Source organism: Alosa sapidissima, chromosome 4 (assembly GCF_018492685.1).
Source record: "Alosa sapidissima isolate fAloSap1 chromosome 4, fAloSap1.pri, whole genome shotgun sequence".
NCBI classification, from domain to species: domain Eukaryota; kingdom Metazoa; phylum Chordata; class Actinopteri; order Clupeiformes; family Clupeidae; genus Alosa; species Alosa sapidissima.
In genome coordinates, this window is record NC_055960.1 from 15,959,830 (window position 1) to 15,983,584 (window position 23,755).

General features: G+C 43.2%; 2 protein-coding genes across 14 annotated transcripts in view; both read left to right on the forward strand.

The window, feature by feature from the left end:
- Positions 1–9,984, forward strand: part of chd5 (chromodomain helicase DNA binding protein 5) — a 43,390-nt gene extending 33,406 nt beyond the window's left edge. For 4 of the 10 annotated variants that reach the window (XM_042090692.1, XM_042090695.1, XM_042090696.1 and 1 more), the window contains 11 exons: positions 662–821; positions 1,075–1,157; positions 1,264–1,468; positions 1,663–1,749; positions 2,000–2,152; positions 2,398–2,506; positions 2,695–2,830; positions 4,955–5,150; positions 5,488–5,651; positions 6,104–6,227; positions 6,698–9,984. In XM_042090692.1, coding sequence (XP_041946626.1) covers positions 662–821; positions 1,075–1,157; positions 1,264–1,468; positions 1,663–1,749; positions 2,000–2,152; positions 2,398–2,506; positions 2,695–2,830; positions 4,955–5,150; positions 5,488–5,651; positions 6,104–6,227; positions 6,698–6,819 — 1,539 coding nt within the window. In that variant the 3' untranslated portion in view covers positions 6,820–9,984. Of the gene's footprint in view, positions 1–661; positions 822–1,074; positions 1,158–1,263; positions 1,469–1,662; positions 1,750–1,999; positions 2,153–2,397; positions 2,507–2,694; positions 2,831–4,954; positions 5,151–5,487; positions 5,652–6,103; positions 6,283–6,697 lie in introns of all 10 variants that reach the window. The other 6 variants (XM_042090694.1, XM_042090701.1, XM_042090702.1 and 3 more) reach the window with 3 other exon arrangements.
- A 1,192-nt stretch (positions 9,985–11,176) lies between these two features.
- Positions 11,177–23,755, forward strand: part of arhgef10la (Rho guanine nucleotide exchange factor (GEF) 10-like a) — a 143,656-nt gene continuing 131,077 nt past the window's right edge. For 2 of the 4 annotated variants that reach the window (XM_042090703.1, XM_042090706.1), the window contains exons 1-3: positions 11,177–11,579; positions 12,521–12,716; positions 22,839–23,192. In XM_042090703.1, the coding sequence (XP_041946637.1) occupies positions 12,701–12,716; positions 22,839–23,192 (370 nt within the window). In that variant the 5' untranslated portion in view covers positions 11,177–11,579; positions 12,521–12,700. Of the gene's footprint in view, positions 11,580–12,520; positions 12,717–17,944; positions 18,005–22,838; positions 23,193–23,755 lie in introns of all 4 variants that reach the window. The other 2 variants (XM_042090705.1, XM_042090704.1) reach the window with 2 other exon arrangements.

The window sequence follows — 23,755 nt, forward strand, 5'->3', positions numbered from 1 at the left end:
GCATATATTTTGTAAACTTTCTAAGTTCTAATACAGCTGAACTTGATTCTCTGACTGAAATGTTCAAAATAAGTGTGAACTTCTGTGAAGTTCAGCCTCCTGGAAGGTGACACTGCTTTACACACACATACAGATGCCAGATTGGCTGCACAGTAGTCTTATACCAAGAGGGCAAAGAATAACAGCATTCATTTCGCCCATGTTTTATAGTCCTAGGTAAAAAGACAAAGATAGAAGAATATAAGGGTGTTTTGTACTATAGTTTATTATTTCTTTTATCATGTTCAGTCAGTTGTTTTTATTGGTTTCAAAGTTTATAAAGGAAAATAAGTTTGTTTCTTTAGAAATTGTTTTATCTTCAATGCTTAGAAAAAATACCTTTGAAATGAAACCTTTTGAAACCTTTCAGACTGCTCATCATATGAAATTTAATTTGTTTCTTTTGCTTGTAACAGAACCCAATTTCACTGCTCTGAGTTTATCAGTGTATGCAGCCTTCTCCTTTTTGGCTCCTTTCACATTTCTAAAATGTTAAAATTATATTTTTTTAACAGTCCCTTCTAGCTTTCTAGATCCTTTCTTCTATTTAATGATCTCCTTCTTTGTGTGTGTGTGTGTGTGTGTGTGCGCGCATGCGTGCGTGCGTGTGTGTGTCCTGTAGGTGCAGGAGTTTGAGCATGTGAATGGAAAGCTGAGTTCTCCTGAGCTGATCCCTGCCGGGCTGGAACTGAAGAAGCTGACGGAGAGCGTCTCCTCCGACCCCAACACGCCGGTCCCTGCCAGCCCCTACCCCACCCAGCCCAGCACACCTGTGCCCTCAGGTGAGCCCTGCACCCCAAACGTCATACTGTTTACCGTCTCTGTCTCGTGCCCTCATGAGACCCAAATGCACCACAGGATACTTGAGATTGTCTTCATCATCACATCACTTCAGAATTAAATGTTTATGGGTTATATTCTCGCCACAGTATGAAATGTTGTGTCAGGTTAAATGTCTATACCTGGATAAACTATGTCGATCGTTTGTTTCCTGACTTAAATCCTGACTACCTGTGTGCTTCCTGGGTCCTCTAGAGAGGGCAGAGTCCACCTCAGGGCCTGCTGAGGAGAAGGAGACTGCTGAGAACACTGACACTACGAAACCCACAGAGCCTGAGGTAGGAGTTCTTCAATCATTCATCCATTCATCCATCAATCTATCTGTCCATCCATCCATCCATCCACCTTTGCTAAATCCATACACTGGTCCTGTCCGGTCCACAGGGGCCTGCTGGGTCCGAGCCCTCCCCCGCTCCAGAGAAGACGCCGCCTGAGAGCGAAGAGTCCAAAGGAACTTCCGAGGACAAACCTGCAGAGGAGAGTGAAAAAACAGAGCCGGCCACAGCGCAATCAGAGCCAGCCGCCAATCCCACGCAGCCCTCAGTCAAACAGACAGAGCCATCGACCAATCAGACAGCAGCTGCCCCAGGTGGAGTATGCAACATGTGCTATCATGAATAAAAATGAATTAGGCAGTGCTGAAAATTACACTTGTGCCACTTAGTAACATTGCTGTTAAGTGCTGTCAAGGTGCTTATTTCCCTATCAGATGAGTGTGATACAAACATAAACTGATATCTGTATTCCTCTATTGTTTTGTCATTTTGTACTAATCCAAATTAGCAGAAACATGCCGAGAAGCAGAGAAACCACAGGAGAAAGCAGAGTGTGAAACTCCCTCTTCTAAAGAAGACAAAGAACAAAAAGCAGGTTTGTGTTTTAAGAAAAATGTACACCCACATTCACACACGCAACAGAACTGAATGGATAATCGTACACTAGGTCTTAAACTACAGTTCCGCCTTGAGTCTTTTACATCTTTTATTCTGAACATCTCCTTTCAGTATTTACACCCTGACAAACTGACTAAGATATTAATAAAGTAGTTCCCCCAGGAGACAGTTGATAACTGTTTTTTACAGACTGTAAGTGTTTACTTACTGCTTGCGACTGTCCATAGTCCCATGTGACGAGCCCAAACAGGAGGACGCCCCAGAGGGCCAGCTGAATGGAGACAGGGACCCCAGGGACGAGACGGACGAAGTCCTGAAGGACGTCAAAAACGGCTGCAAGACCAAGTTCATGTTCAACATCGCCGACGGAGGCTTCACAGGTGAGAGGGGCGGGCGACAGGGAAATGCGCACTAAACCATGCTGATGAACTGGGGATCAGTCTGCCGTAAGCGATCACTTTGACGGCGCACTTCCCAGGAGAGCCTGCGTCTCATCTGATAACTGAGAGTGCTGACTCGTGTTCAGGTGCTGTGCGGTGTGGCTCTGAGCGAATCTCACAGGCGGCGCCGGCTGTTTATTTGTTTGGTGTGTGTGTGTGTGTGTCTGTGCGTTTGTTCCCAACAGAGCTACATACCCTCTGGCAAAACGAGGAGCGTGCCGCCATGTCGTCAGGCAAGACGTACGAGATCTGGCACCGCCGACATGATTACTGGCTGCTGGCTGGCATCGTCACGTATCCTTTCATAGCCTCGCTTCCTTTAAGTGTCTGTGTCGGTTCCAATGAACATAAACTAAAAAAAAAAAAAAAAAAAAAAAATGCAACAGCCTGTCCCTAGAAAGAGTGTTAAGAGCTTTCTCGGTCCTTGGCATAGGCGTGTGTCAGATTGTGTTCTTGTCCCTTGACAAACTGATGTGCCGCAGACACGGCTACGCTCGCTGGCAGGACATTCAGAATGACCCGCGCTATGCCATCCTCAATGAGCCCTTCAAGACCGAAATGCACAAGGGCAACTACTTGGAGATGAAGAACAAGTTTCTCGCAAGACGCTTTAAGGTGGTGGGCATTGCATACCACATACATCTGCATGTGTATAGTTACTGTAGTCCTCAAAGTAATTCATGGTACCAGCAAGTACCACCAAAAAAGATTATCAGATAGTTATAATTAAAGGGACACCAGGCAAGCCTGATGCTTTTTCTCTACGAAACTCCCCCTCATTCGGTCTGAAACTCTTTTCCTTTTCTTTGCATCTTCCGTCAAGGGTTTTCGCTGCTTCTTCGCCGGCTCTGCCATTATACACACGTTTGCAACAATCGCTAGCGTTTTGTTAGCCTGCCCCTGTGCTGTGGATGCAGGATGTAAACTGATCCTGCTTCGGTCGGTACGATACCTGAACTTGCAAGCAGGATATTCTTCCTACAGGCAGTAGGGGCGGGCGAGAGAGTCTTTATTCGCCCTGTAATAAGTCATTTAACCATACACCGACTTACGAAGATGAGTAATTAACACGAAAACGTTGCCTGGTGTCCCTTTAAGCTATAAGCCCCGAGAGGCTGTAGGTTACACTGATTATAGAATGGCTAAGGGGTGTTAGGTATGACACGCAAGTGGACTCTAACTTTTGCATCAAGTTGTGGTAGCACACTAATATAGAACAAAATGTGGTCAAGGTGTATGTTTGTGCTGATTATACAACGGCATCGCACGCAATTCAGATAATCATAATTAAGGACCGGAACTACCTGTTTTAGAAGGTTTATTAGACAACAATTAGGTCCGGTTGAGCAAGTTATTAATTTTTGATTGATTAATTGATTGTTGATTGATTGATTGATATCCTGGCACAATCCCACTTGGACTCTTTACTGCTAGCAAACTCTATGCATTTAATATACCTTAGAATTAGGGTCATTCCACGTCAATTCAACCAGAGCCCACGCACTTAGGTCTCAAAAAATTCTGAAAAAATGACCAGGTGTACCTATGTTACTCAGGAGACACACTGTAAAACTACTTTTATGTAAGGTCAATACTTTCCGAGATACAGCCAGTTTTACAGAGGGAAGGGGGTTTCGATTTTGTTCGACCTCTTTTTTTTTTGTCAAAGTTCACAAGCCTATATAGTCCATGGGCCAGAGCAGAAGTTGGTATCACCAAAGGTGTCAAAATCTAGCAATGATTTTCGTAATCCTCTATGTCTGAGAGATATGTTTTGGTATGATAACCTTTTCTAAGTGTTAGCTTAGTTGTATTTTTACTGGCTTTTGTACCCATACCCAGTACAATTCACAATACATGCCTATGTGTAGGTATAGTTGTATGCAAGTGTGTGGGATGATGCGATAAGTCTTAATCTATGTTATATCATATGTAGTTGGCATACTGTAGGCTTTTAGAAAATATACAAGTTTAGATGGATAATATAGCTTTCCATAAATTACATAGACTAAGGTGTTTTGGTTCTCTGAAAATAAGAACCAAAATGATTTTTCAGACTTGTGAGGTCTGCTGTTCAGACCCTGAAGGAATTTATTTTCTGTTCATTGCTTTTTGTGAGAGTGTTTCTACTTCTCTCAATAAGGAACATAAATCAAGAGCCTATGTTGAGTACAAATATGTCTTCTGAAGGCCTAAACAGAGCCCAGCCAAAAACTCAAAAATAACATTTTTATCAACTTCGAGGGACAGCTATGACCATGCAGGATCATCCAAAACAAACGTGACAATTTTGCCACATACTATTCCTATTTATGTACCAGCATGCAAAATCTGAGCCTCCTACATGGTTTAGTTCTTGTGCTACGGGCTTGTGAACTTTGACAAAAAAAAAGAGGCCGAACAAAATCGACACCCCCCTCCCCCTGTAAAACTGACTGTATCTTGGAAAGTATTGATCTTACATAAAAGTAATTTTACAGTGTGTCTCCTGGGTAACATAGGTACACCTGGGAATTTTCTCAGAATTTTTTGAGACCTAAGTGCGTAGGCCCTGGTTGAATTGACGTGGAATGACCCATTAACGTTTCATTCATTCAACGTAAGAGAGCAAACATTTAGGGTTTTTTTTGTCAGTCATGGAGGTAGACAATGGAATGTGGTGGATGTCCAAATCCAGAGTTGTTGTTTTGCCTGATCGCTCTCTGGGCTGCATAGTTGATGTCGCATGCTTGTGTGGGTCAGTTGCTGGAGCAGGCCCTGGTCATTGAGGAGCAGCTGAGACGGGCGGCCTACCTGAACATGACCCAGGACCCCAGCCACCCGGCAATGGCCCTCAACACACGCTTCACCGAGGTGGAGTGTCTGGCTGAGTCCCACCAGCACCTGTCCAAGGAATCTCTGGCCGGGAACAAGCCTGCTAACGCCGTGCTTCACAAAGGTGCGGGTGCAGTCCTCACACATAAAGGCCTTGGGCACTAGTGTCATGTTTTTACTGTAATTCAGGAGTTAACTTACTTGATTCTTCCATATTTTGACAGACCTTTCCAAGTCATATTGTCCTTTGGCAGATAACAACGTTAGTCATTACCAATAATAATACCGGTTATACAATATGTGTTGTATCTTTGGGAGTAATCTGTCATGAAAACATACATCAGTAAATTTGAATTACATGGTTCTGTTAGTCTTATGTTCTGTTAGTCTTATATTCTGCTAATTGCATCTAATTACAATGTTAATTGACATTAGTAAGGGTGCTTCTGGTGTTGTTGCAGTGCTGAACCAGTTGGAGGAGCTGCTGAGCGACATGAAGGCTGACGTGACGCGTCTGCCCTCCATGCTGTCGCGGATCCCTCCGGTCTCGGCCCGCCTGCAGATGTCCGAGCGGAGCATCCTGAGCCGACTCACCAGCCGTGGCAACGAGCCGCCCCCCCAGCAGGTCAGAGTACACCACAACCAAAACGCCCACTACACACAGAGTCTCCCCTAGCGTCACATACAGTGCACAGCTGCAGTCACCTCAACCAAACCTTCACCACACACAGAATTTCCCCTAGCATCACATAAAGTGTATAGCAGTCATCATAGTTGGCATGATAGGATGTATGCTGTATTCCCTTTGCACTTTTTTGGAGGAAATTGTTTTTAAAAGAAGACCATAGGGAACAGTATTGCTTGATTGTTGCTGATATAACATCACGTATTATCACGTATATTAATAACTTACTGTTATTAATATACTAATGAACATCATTTATACCTTCAAGTTACCACATCAACCAAAGACTGTGTGTGTGTCTCTCTCTCTCTCTCTCCCTCTCTCTCTTTGTCTGTGTGTGTGAATGTGTGTGTCTGTGTGTGTACTGTATGTGTGTGATCTGTGATCTGTAGCCATACCCTCAGGGCTCCTACGGGTGCTCTCAGATGTACAGCGGGAGCTTCAGTGGGGGGTTCCGAGGGCCTGGGGGAGCCATGGTCAACTACAGCCAGATGCCCCTGGGACCCTACGTCAGCGGTGAGGAGGCCCTCTACTCTACTGTACTGTGATCTGGGAGAGGAGAGAACGATTGGTATTACTACACAGTGAACCCCTTCCAGCTCCTTTTGCCTTGTAGTAGTGCAAGAACACTTCCGCCGTACACTGTACAGTTCCCAAATTGCTGCAAGCCTGCTAGGGGTGTTTTGACTGGAAGAGAAAACTGTTGACTTAAACATCAAAGGACTGAAGAGTTGTGAGTCATGATCCTGAAGCTCTGCAGAATAATGAGAGTAGCATTCACCAGAGTCAGCTAGACTTCCACTCATACGAACACCTCAGAAGTGGAGATGTGTTAGCATTTCCTTTTCAGATAGAGTAGATACTTGGATTTCTCTGCCCTTCACTACATATTAGTTTGCAGTTTGTGGTCCATGTGTAGAGTGTCAGAAGGACAGTGTTCGTGTGAACCACTGTGACCTGTGACCTGTGACCTCTGTCCTCTGTAGTGTCCAGTGGACCTCCTCCATCTGGACTCCTGGATAAGAAATCCAGCGACCCTCTGAGAGACGTCACCACCCCCGATCTGAAGTCAGGGAAACCCAACGACGTCATCTGCATCGAGGACTAGCTCCTACCCCGGCCCCTCTGATCTGGCATTACGAAAAGTAAAACAAAAACAAAACCAGACTGGCATATATTAAGCGAGTATTATTATACATACAGATATTGTATTAACTAATCGTATTGATTGCACTTTTTTGTCTTTAACGACCCCTCATGTAAAGAATCTGCCATCTGATAGGGTTTATTTTCCTGTGCTGTGTCTCGCTTATATGAGATATGAGAGTTGTCAACCGTTGGAATAGAAGGTGTGTCATAGGAATTGGCACAGCCAGTCTTCTATTCACCTGAGGAGGATGCTTTATTGCCAACACCACCAGACATTTTTGCCATTTTCTCTCTTTCTCTCGCTATCTCTCCCTCTCTCGCTTTCTGTGGAATCATGGGTATTGTCTCCATTGTGGACATGATGCTGGATGGATTGCCATGGCTCTGCATCTCGAGGTGCTACTGGATCCAGAGAAGCCTCTTAGCAGTGGGCTTCTGTCCACCAAACTCTCCTCCAAGATCTCTCTCCTTCCCTCTACTCCCTCCAAGCTCCCTCTCTTTAACCTGTGGAGCCCGTGGACTGTCTCTTGGTACGGCCTTGTGCTAAAGAGGAAACTTCTCTTGTGAAGGAGAGCCCAGATTGGTCCTCTCCGATCTGGTCCTGCTGAAGTAGAGATATGTACCCTGTATATTGTATGTATGTTGTATACCGTACGACAGCATGGCACCTAGTTCTTCTTCTCTGCTTCTGACCAGTTTCTGATTGTTTCTTTTTTTAATCCTGGTATACAGTTTACTTTTCATAGCAGCTTCAGTTTAATTCTATAATCAGTATCCCTTTTCAGGGGTATCGAAGAACTCTAAAACAATATTTTGCCTGCGATATGCCTCAAACCTTTGGCTTATGTAAGACTTGCTACTCTGCAGCCATACTGCTGCATTGCGGTATAATTTCACCTGGCTGAACATCTCAGATGTAAATAGTTAAAGAGAAAGCTGTTTAATATCCCTCGCATAGTGAAGGGACTCGAATGAAACAAGGCATTTACTCGAACGAAAAACAAAGCAGCTGCGTGCGGTTTAGAGAGCAAGCAGCGTTAATTTAATGTCAATAAAGCAAGCTGATAAATGAATGCTAGGATTAGTTTGTGCGCTGACTCGGATTTTGTAAATGCTCTTTGAGCCTACCACATGAATGTTAGAAAGAGAATGTGAAAGCTCGCCCTGTCCTGTGGTATGTCTCGCAGTTGGTGCACCAGGAGTTTAATGGGAGTGTATCTTAGGGAGAGGGGGACTTCCCTTTTCATAGCAAGGAACAGATTAAGGGGGGAAAAAAATCAGAAGTGCTTGCATCACTATGTCAACTTTCGGCCTCTGACTTTTGCTTCATATTTCTTCATGAAGGTGCGATGTGTATTCAATACAAAGTTTAACATTTTTGTGTCTGTGAAGCGAACGGAAAACAAAACAGCGGGAAAAAAAATCAAAAGCTGTGCTACTGAACAGTTACTCAGAGTTGTGAGCTCTGTTTCAGGGTGTCTTTTATTCTTGGTGGGGGAGCAACATATAGTAAAATTCATATTTTAGACAGACAGCATGACAAGTTTGCTACAGAAACAGCGCTCACACTGTCTATCTGTGATTGTCTGAAGTGATAACTACCTTGGAAAAATGTTTTATTGCGATTTTTTGTCTTTTAATGAATGTCTTTTCAATGTTTTTATCAGTGGCCTCCTTATGAGGTGTTTTGATTTTCTCCAAAGACCAGAGGCATTACTTGTGTCCTTTTTTTTTAAAAGTTATGATTCTCCTTATAGTATGATTATTATTATTATTATTATTATTATTGTCGTTGTTGTATTAGTACAGCGCTTTACTGTGGAAATGTAAGTCTAAAATGGTGTAGTCTTTATGGAGGGCGGGGGGGTCTGGAACAGTGCAATGAATAGAACAAGGGTGCATCGTGTCTGACTAAATCTGTGTGTTTTGATATAAAAAAGGCACTAAGTGTCTCTCTTAAATGTGTGCCGGAGATCGGACTGTTGAACAGGTGACCTGATGACCTTGAGATTTTCTGCCTTGCGTGTCCTCCTTGGGCCAAACCTGTGTTTGTAAAATGACTGAATGAAGCACTTTATCTGGGGAGAGATACTGTCTCAAGATGTCGTGGGAGTCAAAATGTAAATGAGGGCCAGACTAAAGTAGGTTCTTTGAAGTAGTACGTCAGTGCAGTAGACATCATTAATTCACACGTTTGCCACCCCTCTTGAAACCCTCTTTCTGAAGAGCAGTCTTCACTTCAGGTGTATGTACTTTTCAGCCCACTTGATGTCCCAAGCTCAACCCTTTGATTGTAGGCCTAAGTTAGGCCATACTGCAGTAGTTTTGATTAGCTTTGACAAGTGCACACCATCCTGCTGTATATTCTTGGGTGCGTCACTCATCAAACATAGGCTCATAAGATAATGTTTCCCAGGCTGTACTCATTGATGTCAGAAGACCATCGATCATTTGCGTGCAACTCTGGCATGTCATGTGACAGACATAAACAGGCCCACAGACGTAAACATGTTTAGTATGCCATAAATCTACAGTGGACCAGAGATAAGAAACCAATATATATAAAGACCTACATTTTTGTCAATCTACAGTATTTTGCTGGAAAAAGGAAGTTCAAATTTGACCCAACTTTTGTAACCAGACATTATATATTCATTTTTTTTCTGTTCCGTCCAATATAGTTCTGTTGTGTTCTTAGTTAATCAGAGTGCCGAAAACGACTGACTATAGCTCTAAACGAAATGCAATCAAACTGAAGCCAGTATGAATGTAGGAAGTATATAGCAAAAAGAAGAGGCTTCAGTCTAATACTATTCAATGTATTTACACTCTTCACTCATTAACACTTGGCTTTAAAAGCTATCAGGAGACCTTGGCTGCGGCACCGTTTGTTGCGATAAACGCACAGCATGTAGACATGTTCTTGGTTGACTTTGACAAGATGGATGTGTATTTATTAAGATGAGAAGGGTAGTGTGTAATGGTACGCAGTATTTCGCTCTGATGCGAACATTTGTTGTGAACAAGACGTGAAAAGGACATAAAAAATGAGTCATCTTTTCCTTTGTACTCAGTGTATTTGTTTAATGTGTTTTAATAAATTCTCTCAGTAAGAAATGAGAAACCATATGGATGTGTTGATTGAAAAACCATATTATATTCATGGTGGAGTAGGAACAAACTTTCAGAAAGTGGTTACTTTCAGCTAATATTAATTAACAGTAGTTAATTCAGATTTTATGTTGGCTCATTTGAATTAATGAATAACTTAATGACTCATAATCCATTAATTCACTAACCTGCAGCATATTTTTTATATTTAATTTAACTTAATTTTGACTTTTGAATTAACTGATAATTTCAACCTAATCGCAATCCATTTAGTTCCAAGATATACTTTTCATTTGTTGAAGACATTATTTTATGAGCGTTCATGTCATGAACTCAAAAACACATTGTGGGACCTCAAACCATTGGCACTATCTAGAGGCTAAATTCAAAACTACACCATAAGCTCAGAGCACACCCACTATCAAAAACAGGACCATGATTGAAAAAGTTTCAAAGGAAAATCATGATATGCCATTGCCCATAACACAACATCTGTGAAGATATATTTCATAGCAAAAGCTTTGCCACAAAACACTAGCATTATTGGACAAATTATAGCTTGCTCATTTTAACAAGGAGTTTGAATAGGATACAATGCATGAAGACAATGAAAAAGCTGGATGTCCAGTTACTAATGATGTAGCATTCTTGCCTGGGCTAAGATAATTTATGAGATCCACTGGGAGCTATTAGTGATAAGAAAACCCTCCCTAAGCTCTCTCTGACTTCTTGCCCACTAAATGGAGTTACAACAGTTTCAGTAGGATCTGTTGCAAATAGCTTGTTTCTCCCCTGCATAGTTCTATTTCTGCGCCTGGAGGGAGGCTTTGAGATGTCGTAATCTCTCAAGCCCTGCCAAACACTCTCCCTCTACTTTGTCTTTTCTTTCTTTCTCTCCCTCTCTCTCTCTCTCACTCTCTCTGTCCCACTCCTTTTCCCTTCCCTCCATCTCTCCTTTCAGTGCTGTTGGTTCCGCCCTCCAGTCTGCAGCCCCTATACTGCGATTGAGCGGCGAGCCGTCACTCGTCTGATTGGCTGCAGCCCGGGAGAGCCGTTTGGCCCTGCCCTGTGTGGGCCGTGTCCCGTTTAACAGCAGGGGGGAGAGGAGGGGGAGGGGGAGGAGGATGAGGACGGAGAGAAAGAGGGGAGGGGCCGAACTAAAGAAGGGAGAGAGGGAGAACAGAGGGGAGGGAGACAGGGGCCTCTGTCAGCAAAAGGGGAGTGTATGTGTGTGTGTGTGTGTGTGTGTGTGTGTGTGTGTGTGTGGGGGAGAAAGAGAGAGAGAGCAGGAGAGGAGCAGGGTGGAAACGGCCAGTGCCGTGCACAAACGAAGGAACTTCTATGTGAGTGGCTGAGTGTGTGGGGCTGTGTGGGAAAGTAAACAGTTCAGGATATTTCCGTCCGTCCAAGCCTGGGTGACCCGTCCATTGGCTGCCTGGCTGCAGAGAAGGTGCCCCTGAAGAGGAGGATGAGGCAGAACAGGAGGACGCTGGTCAACCTCATAGCGTGAAGTAGCCCCGGGAGGAGGGTTTGGGATTAAAGCCTGTCCAGAGAGGCTCTGCGCGCTTGAGACCAGCTGGTTTGGGAAGCACTGCAGCACACAAGGAGGTGAGTCTGTTGCCCATGTACGTAGTCATCCTGTCCACTGTGGACATATATATTTCTCTATCTCTCTTTCCCCCTCTGCCTTTCTCCCCCATTGTCCATCTGACACACTCGCACACACAGGCTGTCTCTGCATGGCCTCCTTGCAACAAAGACGAGGGGGCAGTGAGAAAGGACGTTGGATGGGGGGTGGGAGAGTGGGCTACCCTGTTTTGTGTGCTCTGCCCTGCTGTCTGCCAGCCCATGCTACGCCGAGGGGAGAGGAGAGGAGAGGGAAGAGGGGAGACGCACAAAGCCCAGAGGCTTAGTCTCAACGAGTGTTTGGTCTGGACAATTAAACAGGCACTGACCTCCCAGGCCCCACTGTCAGCACTATTCCTCTTAAAGCGACGGAAAACTGGGATGGAGGAAGCCTCGTGGTCCAAGGGATGGGTTGCACTCTGGACCAGGCCTAGTCTCCTGAATTGGAGTGCTTTTCAAGAACCAGCTCATGTATGTATCTATATGAAGTCTTGGTTGTTTATGAACTGTTTGTTCAGTGCATGGCAGTGAAGCACTTCATGGCATACAGTCATGACCTCACTGAGCAGCATGGTCTTTTAGCTGCACTGGACCAGCACGGTCACCCTCAGGAGGAGGAGAGCTGTACAGGATGGGGCGTCCATCTCCTCGGCTCGGTCTCACAGGCCCCCAGTGTATTGGCATGCAGGAAGGCAAGCTTATCATCCCGCCCCCCACCCTCTAATCTGGCTCTTGGATGGGGTTCCCTTCACTTATCCCTTCCCTTTTCACCGATTTTTCCGTCCCAGAATTCCATGGGAACAACGTTTCTTTTTTCTTCCTGTTTGTCCCTTGGAAGTTTCAGTGCCCTTTCCTTTCTGTTGGTTCTCTCTCTTTCTCTCCTTTGCCTTAAAAGTGTCATTAATAGTCTGTGCATGTTTGAGGGGGAGCTCTGGGACAAACGCACCCTGTCCAGGGTCCCCCCTCTCCCCAGCGCAGGGGGCCAACCATGCCCAGCTGTGGCCTCCCGGGCTCTCCAGGGAGACAGCAGGGAGCCGGGAGTGGCGTGGGTGGAGGCGTCCCACAGGACCCGACACTGGATCCTGGTCCTGCCTCTCACGCCAATGCTTGTTTTGAAAGGTGTGTGGGTTTGTGTGTGCCCCCGTAGAACGACATACAACTCCCTGTTTGCACACTCTTCCTAAACTCATCAATTTGGCAGACATGTAGCGAGCACACCTACCTGACACATTTTATTTTATGGTCCCAGATGTGGTATGTTTTATGCATGTGAAATATGGATAACCTTTAGAGTGTCTTAGTAATGCTTTCACCTGAAGAGATATATGATCACAGGAGAGTTCTGCTGAGCTGACTGTCTGTGGGAACATGGCCCAACTTGCTGCCATCAGTTGCCCCTCACTATTGTTAACTCAGATACATTCCCAGGGGCCTCACCTGCTCATTAAACCAGTCATTTTAAGCCAAAATAGGGGTCAAGACAAATTGCAACACAAGCAAACTTAACTGATTTTGAATCCTCAATATGTCCTGAGTACAAATTGCAACACAAGCAAACGTAACTGATTTTGAATCCTCAATAACTGACAAATTGCAACACAAGCAAACTTAACTGATTTTGAATCCTCAATATGTCCTGAGTAAGGGAAAAAAAGCCCCGAAGAATCCCGATAGGGGAAAGTTTCTAAAAAGACCCAAATATACCCTATTCATGCGCCTATACAGTATTTTTCTCACGTGAATAGGGGAAAAAAAATAACCTTCACATATCACCATGAAAATTACTGAGTTGATTACTTACATCAAGACAAACAAAAAATGTATTATACGTTTTTTGAAATTGTTTGTTAACATGGGCAAACAGGGCATAATGTAATTACGTATAGTTAATTTGTATAAATACCACAACGGAGCTAATAGTCCAGGCAAAGGTCTGACCCAAAACTAATTGCAAAAGAATTTATTTTCACATTTTTATATTTCAATTGGTGATCTTTACACCATAGTAAAAGACCATGAAAATCCAGTTGGTGGAAATATGTTAAAATGAGGGTTGTTTTATGCATTACTCTTCAGCAAATACTGACAAAACTGTAATTAGAATGTTGTAGAATACACATTCTAAAGAATATCTGACCCCATCTAACTTAACATGGAATTTTAGAATCTTGCATTGTTGAGGAACATTCTTTTATTTTCAAAGAGTGAATTCTTTTGGCTTATTTCAGACTGATTTGTTGCAAAATTGGTGTCTATTTTTACATTGTGGCCCTTTGAATCAATGGAAATGGTTATTGAATCTTTAAATAGAGCCAAGTGGGTTTTTTGCATGTAAGTGTTCCACAATGTGTAATCTGTACAAACACATAGTTAGGCATTATTCAGCCTAGGAAAGTGGTTTTGGTGTTTACGTAATCTGATTTAGAGGTCACTGAAACATACAGTATATCACACTAAAGTATCAGTCCATCATTTTGCAAGCCTTATAGACCTCTTGCCCAGGGGTTGACTGATATACTGTCTGTCCAATCAGAGGGGCCTGTATGATGCCCCTTTACTTTGCACAATTTTTGTCGAAAACAATAATCGGACAGCACAGTATGTTTATGTTAGTAAATGCAGGAAAATTGTGAAAGCAAAGTTGAAGATGGACATAATCATGTCCTAATTCGACAGAATGGTGCAGATGGGATAACTGCAGTTAGCCTCTAAGTGACTCTATTGTTGTGACATCTGGCAAAAATGCTATACTAATAAATATAGTTTAAGATTAATAATTAACAATGCATGCCTATGCATGGGTCATGGTTTTATCAAAGTCATAGAACAGTCAAAACTATACATATTCTAAAAGCATATGCCCTGTACATGAAATATAGCATCAATCAATTTATGTCCCATCTTCCTCCATACCATGCACACATACACATACTCCTCTATTCTGTATAGGCGAATCAAGTGAACAGCTGATACATTTTGGCCTGCACTATTAAGGGAAACAAATTAAACACCCTAAACTATATATTTTCTGAAAGCATATACCCTCCGGAGGAGATATAACACCATTTAAGACATTTCCCATCTTCCTCTATGCCATGCACAATACATTGCCCTCTATTCTGTAAAGGCGAATCTAGTGTAAAGTGGATACATTTTGGCCTATACTGTCCAGGGAAAACAAATTCAACACCATAAACCATATATTTTCTATAAGCATATACCCTCTAGAGGAGATATAACACCATTTAAGACATCTATTATCTTCCTCCATGGCTTGGACAATTTGTTTGTCAAATGTTGCAATTAGTTTTGGGTCACTATACATTAGCTACCGGTATACATAATTACATTATGCCCTGTTTGCCCATGTTAACAAACAATTTCAAAAAACTTATAATACATTTTTTGTTTGTCTTGATGTAAGTAATCAACTCAGTAATTTTCATGGTGATATGTGAAGGTTAATTTTTTTCCCCTATTTGCGTGAGAAAAATACTGTATAGGCGCATGAATAGGGTATATTTAGGTCTTTTTCTAAACGTTCCCCTATTGGGATTCTTCGGGGCTTTTTTTCCCTTACTCAGGACATATTGAGGATACAAAATCAGTTAAGTTTGCTTGTGTTGCAATTTGTTCAACCCTTTCTCCTAAAATGACTGGACTACTCTGCCATCTGTGGTCTGCTTTAGTGTATGTGTTTGTCTCCCATACACTGTATGGTGAAAATAGAATCTGTGTTGTATAGGAATAGGAAAATAATAGTTGTCTATGGTGATTTGACACTCATCTTGAGGATGAGGATGAAGCTGTGAGCTTTCAAAGAGCGAGGTAGTCTGTAAATCGTCTGTAGAGCAGTGTGAGGCCTTGTGGTCTTGTTGTTTTGCAAGCAGAACAAGGAAGCACTGACCAAATAGGTATCCCAGGCTTTACAAAGACACCATGTAATTAATGCATGGCCAGTCTGGGAAATAAATGCATGTCTGACACTGCATTCTTTGTTGTGAAGGCAACCACAAGTACAATACAACATGTGTTTAAACATTGTTAGCCACACATACTTATTTACCTTTCTGTTCCACCTGTGCATATAGCACATTGTCAGTGACTGCTTGGTTCAGGGTAGTGGCTGCTCGAGTGGTGGTGGAGATGTGTGGGCATCAGCAAACGTTACTGACACAGGGGTCATCTTTCAGCGCCTTCCCTGCACCAGCTGTGGGGGAGAGCAGTGACCTTGTGCTGGTGCTGATGCAGGGGCATCATCCCACATGTGTTTGAATTATGCATCCATGCATGTCTGAGCAGCACATCTGAGCAGCTGGCCCTGATGCACTGGGTATCAACACTGGCTCTAGGGGGGCTTAGATGATGAGACAAAGAGGGCTGAATCCCATGTAAGGTAACAAGTATGTAAGTGTTTTTTTGTTCCTTTTTGTTTGTTGTTGTTGTTGTGCTTTAACCATCTGGGAAATATATGAGGATGTAAATAGCCCTACTGCTCTCTGCGATGTGTATTCTACAGCATCCAGCATCCAGCCAGAAGGTTTAGAGTATTTGGTTCCTTTTAAAAGTGTGTGTTTGTATTGTTTGTACAGGTTCAGCTAGGCCCTTTGAGAAGTCTAACACTCTTCTCCATCTCATAATACTGTCACACAAACTGCTGTTCATTCAAATTCGGCAAACATTGGCAAACGTTTGTGGTGAACATGTTTTTTTCTAAACTGGTACATTTGAACGATTTGGTGTTAACATTCCATTATAACGGTAATTGCATTGTTACCTTCGTCAAGGCCATGTCCACTGTATGTTCGCGGAGAACTACTGTACCTCCTCAGACTGTTTGCGAGTGTTTGCAAATGTTCGCCTCAAGTCAAACAAAAACCGGAAATGTTTGCCTATGTTTGCGAATTTGATCGCATCTCTGCTAACATTGCTGCTATGTTACTGTGTGCAAGGAGATTTCATCCTGAAATACTGTGATTTGTTTTGGTGTCTTATATAACAGTGTGTTAGAAACAAGGGGACGATATTACCAAGAAATGTAACGGTGATGAGAAGACCAGTGTTTTCTCTGCTTTTGTTTGCTGTTTGCTTTGGTAGCAGGAGATGACATGATCTGTCTGTGTGTGCAGTTCACACAGGGCTGTATCTCCATAAATGGCTTACTGAGTCTCTTACACACTCACGGTGGGAACGCCTGCACTGATCTCACCTCTCTCTCTCTCTCTCTCAATCTTTCTCTCTCTCTCTCTCTGTCCCCGCTGCACAGGAGCTTGCTTTGATCAAGCACATGACAACAGCACTCTCAATCCCAAACTATCCCATCCCACCAACTCCCCTTCACTGTAATGCTGTGTTTATCACCCAGGCCTTATGGTGGATTAGGCCTCTACCCACCCACACACTCCTGAGAGGAATCCCTCCCCGAGTGGGTGGTGAAGAGCGCAGCTCCTTGCCCACCGTTCCACCGCTGAGAAAATTCCATGTCTGTTTACACACACGCCAGCAGCAGCTGTGGCCGAGTGGCTATTGTCCATTGATGTGGACGCTGCGTCTGGTTCGTGGACGGCCCGTGCATTATGCATGTGTACGGTGGCGGAGAGACTCCCGCGGGGTCCCAGCGCTAACCACACCACTGGCCACATCACCACACACTTTTGTAGGAGCACTACTGACACGGCTCTCTGTGTCTATGGACACATCACTCAGCACAAGGTCTGTGAGATCTGAACAAAGCACTTGTCTCATAGGTTGGCATGTTTGTCTCCAAGTAACTGCTTACGTACATGATTGTAATGGATTACATGGTCTTAACAAACCATTACACACTATTGTCAGTCTTATTTAGGACACGTTCCAGAAATGCTTTTGCTCTGATCTGCTTAATGTGTATTACAGGTCCTTGTTTATGTGATGATTCACCATAATCACTTTATCTGCTGTCTCACCGGGCTAAAAGGCTCAAAGACATTATCCTACAATTGTTCCTTTCAGAACCAGGGCAGGGTGTTTACTTTTAAATTGTCTCCTGTAGAATCCATTCACAGTGTAGATCCGATATCTCAATTACTCTGTCTTTGATTACAAGCACTGACTTATTCTTGGAGCTTTGATTAAACACACACACACACACACACAACCAACTTAACAGCTGTTATCCACCTGATCAATCAATATCAAATCATTATCAACCATGTAAATGGGCAACAGCCTTTGTAGTTTCACAGGTAATGCGTCTCCCTGGACGGGCCATGTTCACGACATTCACCTGCACCAATATTATTATGTAACTCTATATGTTTGACCCTATAGAGACATAGAGACATGCCTTAAACTGTGCTTTGCTTCAGCTTATTGTTCCTCCCTGTGGGTCTTCTCCTGACTGCCCTTGCCGTAGGTGGGATTTCAAGGTAAATTCCCCCCCCATCAAACTCAACCTTGTTTGAAGTGCGTTAGTCAAAAACATGTGAACAGCGGTTTGGACAATGTTTGGTTGTGCTACTGATGAGTGGAATGTTTGGATTAGAACTGAAGGTTGCATTCCTCCTCTCTCTGCTCTGCTTAGCTGTAAAGCCACATCACTGTCAAGCATCATGAACGGCAAAGATGTGTCTCAAAAGGCCTTCATATTTTGTTACTAAAAGATGATATCTGAACTACGAATAAATGTTTTGACTGGTTGACTGGATGCAGTCATGGGAGAGCAGATGATTTTGAACGGCAGCATTTTTTAATGTGAAAATAAACTTGCTAACTTATTTTTGTTTCACACCATGTTTTTCTCTGCTGTTTCTTACAGTTTTGAGTAGAGATGCACTGATATAGAATTTTAGGGCCGATAACGATAACCGATATTTATTGGTTTGTTGTGGCCGATACCGATACGATAACCGATAATATTACTCATAAACGGCTCAGCTTGGAATAAGCTTCAGTATAGCGACCAAATCAGAGTTTGTGAGGGAAACTGCGGGTAACTGAATAAAGCTGCAACTCCTCAGACTGTATCTTATGTCCGTCTACTCTGTTGCGCACAACCTGCTGCAGCAGAAATGAAAGGCGTTAGCCCCGAAGGTTTTAATAACTTATTATGATGACCTGTCTGGAACTGAAGCACGAATGGTTAGCATATTTCTAGGTAATAATACAAAACCCAAGCTAAAGTAATGCAAATATAATACTAAAACACAACTTAGAACTAGGCCTACTTATGTACTCGTCCCATAACGAGTTTGTTTATTTGTTTCCCCGACCAGCGCGGTAAAGTGCAAACACACCAGCACAAGACGACTCTAGATAGGGCTGAGCTCCGCTCTGGTAAGGTTAAATGGCGGATCATTCACGAGAGGATTTTGAGATGCACAGATTCCCAAATCCCAAATGAATTTCATCACGAGTGGTGAAATACATTCACACCGCTGACATTATATTGAGGAAAAGTCAAAGTCAAAGTCAGCTTTATTGTCAATTTCTTCACATGTTCCAGACATACAAAGAGATCGAAATTACGTTTCTCACTATCCCACGGTGAAGACAAGACATATTTTACCAATTTAAGTCCACAGACAAACATAACATTCAAGTAAACAAAAAAGTAAGTAAATAAGTAAATAAGAGGGCACATATAATAATGAAAAAAATAAGAGCAGCAAAATTTGGTTGAAATTGTGCATAGACAGTCAATAAAATACTAGTGCAAAGTCAGGCCAATAAAAGGCTTGGGTAGTTCTGTTTGACCTAAGTAAGAAAGAAAGTGGCATAGTGGTGCAAGTTATGTAAGAGCAGCAGAAGTGTTGTGTTTTCAGGACAACAACAACAAGTTGTAAAGTGTACAAGTGTGCAAGTGTGCAAGTGGAGTAGTAAAAAGTATAGCCAACCAAGCTCAAGTAGCTCAGTGTAGCCAGACGGACCTTACGTAGGCCTAAATTAGGACTTTAAAAAATATCGGCGCAAATTATCGGCCAGAATTCTGTTATCGGACCGATAATAATATTTTCATTTTTTCACTTATCGGCTAATAATAAATTGGCCGCCGATATATCGTGCATCCCTAGTTTTGAGCCAGTTGTAACAATTTCTAAAGTTTCTGTTAAGATCACTGCAAAGACAATGAGTCAAGCAACTTCTAAGTTCAATTCCTGGAGAAAAGCTGAATTAAAGCCACCATTAAATGTGACATAATTTTGCTTTGAGGAAAGTGCCTTCTGAATGACCAAGCCTATCCACTGTAAAAAGCTGGATGGCTTCAAACTCATATCGTCTAAACCCTCAGTGATGTAGCCTTCCATCAAGATAGCGCCATGACACAAATCCTCTGTTCTGTCTGCTTACGGCCAAACCTTTAACATATTTCATGGAGCTGACCCCTTGACCTGTGAGGTAATGAACTTTTTCAGTGGCAAAATGCTGGAACAATGCTTCGAGAGTTTGTGCCGAGGGGTCTCCCACAAAAGCCTCTTTGTGCATCCAAGGACTGAGTGGGCCTGCTGGAGAAACTGTGTTTGTGGTGCCCTCCCAGCAACCAGCCCCATGGGCTGAGATACCACATGAACACAAGCTACGATGATGCTGTCATAGCTGACTACAGTTAAAACCAAAGCATATCTGACACTTTCCACATGCATGCTTAGAAGTATTACTGAATACTTTTCCTTATGGACCTCACGTCCCAGTCCGGGACTGCTGTACTTAGTAGAAACCCAGTTTGTCAACATGAAGATGGACAGCCTAATCAAAGAAGTTGCAGTGAATCTCACAGTTAACTGTAACAGCAAAAGTCACAGGCCCTTTCTGACTATGATGTAAGTCCCTTGTCACCAAGTCACTATGTTCCTGAATTACTGAGACCCCCATGCTGAGAATCACACTGGCTGTGTCACCATCTAGATTAATCTTTACGCCAAAATGAGATTTTCCTTGGCTTGCATTTCCATGGAACAGCCCAGGAATGTCTGCATAGTGCCTCTTTGGAGGGGGGTTGAATAAGTCCCCTTTTAAACACAGCAGATGTGGAGACAATGCTGGTCGTCACTCATGCTGTTTAATTATATCTGTAAGCTTAAAAACCTGCCTCAGTGCCAATGTCTCTGTGTTTAGTGGTCTCTAATAGGACCCCAAGAGAGCCATGCAGTACTGTAGGTTCCCTAGGGCCACAATGAACTGGAGTCCATCCAGTAGGACTTGCTGCACTGCGCCGTCATGTACATTAATCTTCAGACTGACATGGACGTGCAGACGTCATGCTCATAATTTTCCCATCGAAAAACAAAATGAGGTCATTTCCTACTGATAGTATCAGGAGACAGCCGGTTTGGCACAGAATTAACTGCCGAATGATACTGAACGTTTGGCTGATAGACAGTTTGAGGTTATGTTAAAAAAAAAAATGTTTGTGAATCAGGGCGTTTGCTCAGCTTGAGGCCCCAGTCCTCTCTTCACGTCTTGTGATGTCATTCTCGGGGGACGCCGAGGAAATGCCCCTGTGGCAGCCAGGAATGTTGGGCCGCGGAGGAGGAGGCAGTGTGGAGTTCATCGAAATGCAAAGCATATGCTGGGGAGGGAGGCGCTCGTAAAAGACTGGTAAAGGGGCTGCCAGAGAGGTGAAAGTGAATCTGACTGGAGCGTTTCCCTCTGTGCAGTGTGAGTGTGCAGTGCGAGTGAGAAAGGGCACTAGATGGAGGACTTGTTGTGCATGTTAAAGGGTAGGATCATTGTGGTCTACCAGTTAGCGAGGAGCTCTCTTTATTTCTTATGCGTCTCTTTAATGAAGTAGTCACATAGATGGGGAAAAGACCTTTAGGTCAGTTAGTGTTTGATCTGAGATTTGAAATCAGTGTTGCTCAATGACTAATTCAATGTAAAAATGTTTCCTAGCTAGTGAAGCACATCAAGGAACTCCATCTCCCCTCTCTTGTAGACTCTTGTGGGCCTCTCAGAAGTGCATCGTATCAGGAGCGCTAACTGTCAGACTAGAAGTAACAAATCCCACAGGTCTGAAAACACATGACTCAGCCATGCAGTCATCCAAACAGGAGAGCTCCCACAAAGATAACAAGACTATGTACTTGGTCACGCTAGTACGTCCGCTACTGAGGCACATTTCACTCAACCACTTTAGCAGCTTCCTGGAGATTAGTGCTACATAACATAATGGTAAAAATACTTCAATGGGTGGAATTGATCTGTGTGTAAAACCTTTTAGGCAGTTTAATTATGTTAAGAGCTCCTTCATCAGCCATATGCCCACTTGTACCATCAGCTTAATCTCCTCTCTGTTAGATACCTCGATCTTCTCTCAGACACAAGAGGAATTAGAAAATAGAAAGAGTCTCTCATATATCCCCAGGAGGGAAATTAGTTCTTTTGCTTTTTTGCTTCACTCAGAAACCGACTGGACATGCCATCTTCCTCTTTAGATAAGAAGTTATGAACCAAACCAGTGATGTGTGAACAAAGAGACATTTGTGTTGCTGAGCAGCACATGGATGGTGTTGTACCCTACAGTACAGTTTCAATAGTTCAAGGTTTCTTTCTAAACACAGAACAGTGACATTCCAGGGTTGTGTTTGTTTTTATCTGCTGAAGTTCTGGTTAGGACGTTGAGTTTTTTTTTTGTCAGCTGTTGGTGTGTTATCTTTAAAAAGATAATTAAACAATATTGCACTCTCACACACAGCACAGTATTATACAACATATGCTGAAAAAATGTTTTTGTACAGCAGTGGAATGTTCAATTTTCCATAAAAGGAAACATTGGGCAGTTTTACAAAAGTTATTGCATACAACAATGCATACAAAAATAATCAGTGACTGTTTTCATTTTACATACTGTTGTTGGCATCCTGAGCCTTTGGTAGCCTACATTTTTTCGATTTGCTCAGATTTGAATCATTCCTCTAGTTGAAGATTAGCACACATGCTGTAGAGGCTGTCTAAGATATGCTACCCAAAACAACAATAGCTTCTTGAATAGGGACTCAGCTTGGTTAAATTGAATTGCAATTATTTTCTGCACTCCCATGCGTATGCATTATACACTTTAAAACTGAGGCGGTTGCAACAGCAGGTGGTCTTCAGCTTTGTTGTCACAATATATCAGTAAACAGTCTTTGTTTACTTATAGAAGAGATCATTTTGCAATAGGATTTCATCTTAATATGCTACCCATATGCACAACAGTTGGCACTTGATGTAATCCACATGACAATACTTAAAATACATAATGTAATATTGTTAACATTTCAGAGCACATGTCCACCTCAGCCTCACAGCAGCAGTCCAGGTCAGCAGAGGAGGACGAGGAGGAAGAACAAGGCGAGAAGTTTGAGTTTGAGGACAGCGATGGCGAAGAGCAGGGGAGCTCTGTAATATCGTCTCCAGGGGGTGAAGCACCAGCTGGCACAATGAAGGCGGACGTGGGTGCCACCAAGGACGGCACACCTGGTGCTGCAGCGGTGGAGGAAACTCACCTCCCACATTCTGACAAAGAGACTGAGAAATGCTCAGCAGTGAAGACGACCCAGGAAATATCTACCGCAGCCTCTGTGACTCAGGAGAGCACTAATATCCAGGGTGAAACCTGCACGCCTCCTCATACAGGTAAGATGTACATGTTTACCTCTATCCCTCCGCACAGCTCTGTGTGCCACGTGCTATTTTATTCCACATATCCACCACATCAACATGCTCTGCTGCTCAACTTATAGAGCAAGCCTCTAGCAGCAGAAGTCACGTGTTATCCCCAAGAAAAAACAACGCAATGATGTAGCATGTCAGCTCACGTATGTTATAGGCTACGCCACTTGGGATAAAGGCATCTGGTTAATGAACCACAATTAATGCAACTATGTTCAGTATGTAGCCATTAACAATGACTCACTGTCAGATGTCCAGTGTTTGAGTCGGATTCAGTTCACTCATTAATACACACACTACACTCATTAAGCAGTGCCTCTGCAGCCTCTGAGCAGGGATCACACAATTGATAATCACTGCTCCGGTGAAAGAAAAGAAAAAAACTCTGACTGTCCCTATACAGCCATCTCCTTGAGATGTAACTACTTAAGACTGCAACAAAAGCGCGTGTTTCTTCCTCCTTGAGGACCTGCGCGAGCTAATCAGCATGTACAGTAGCAGTTAGCGCTCTTGTTTCAGTTAGTCCC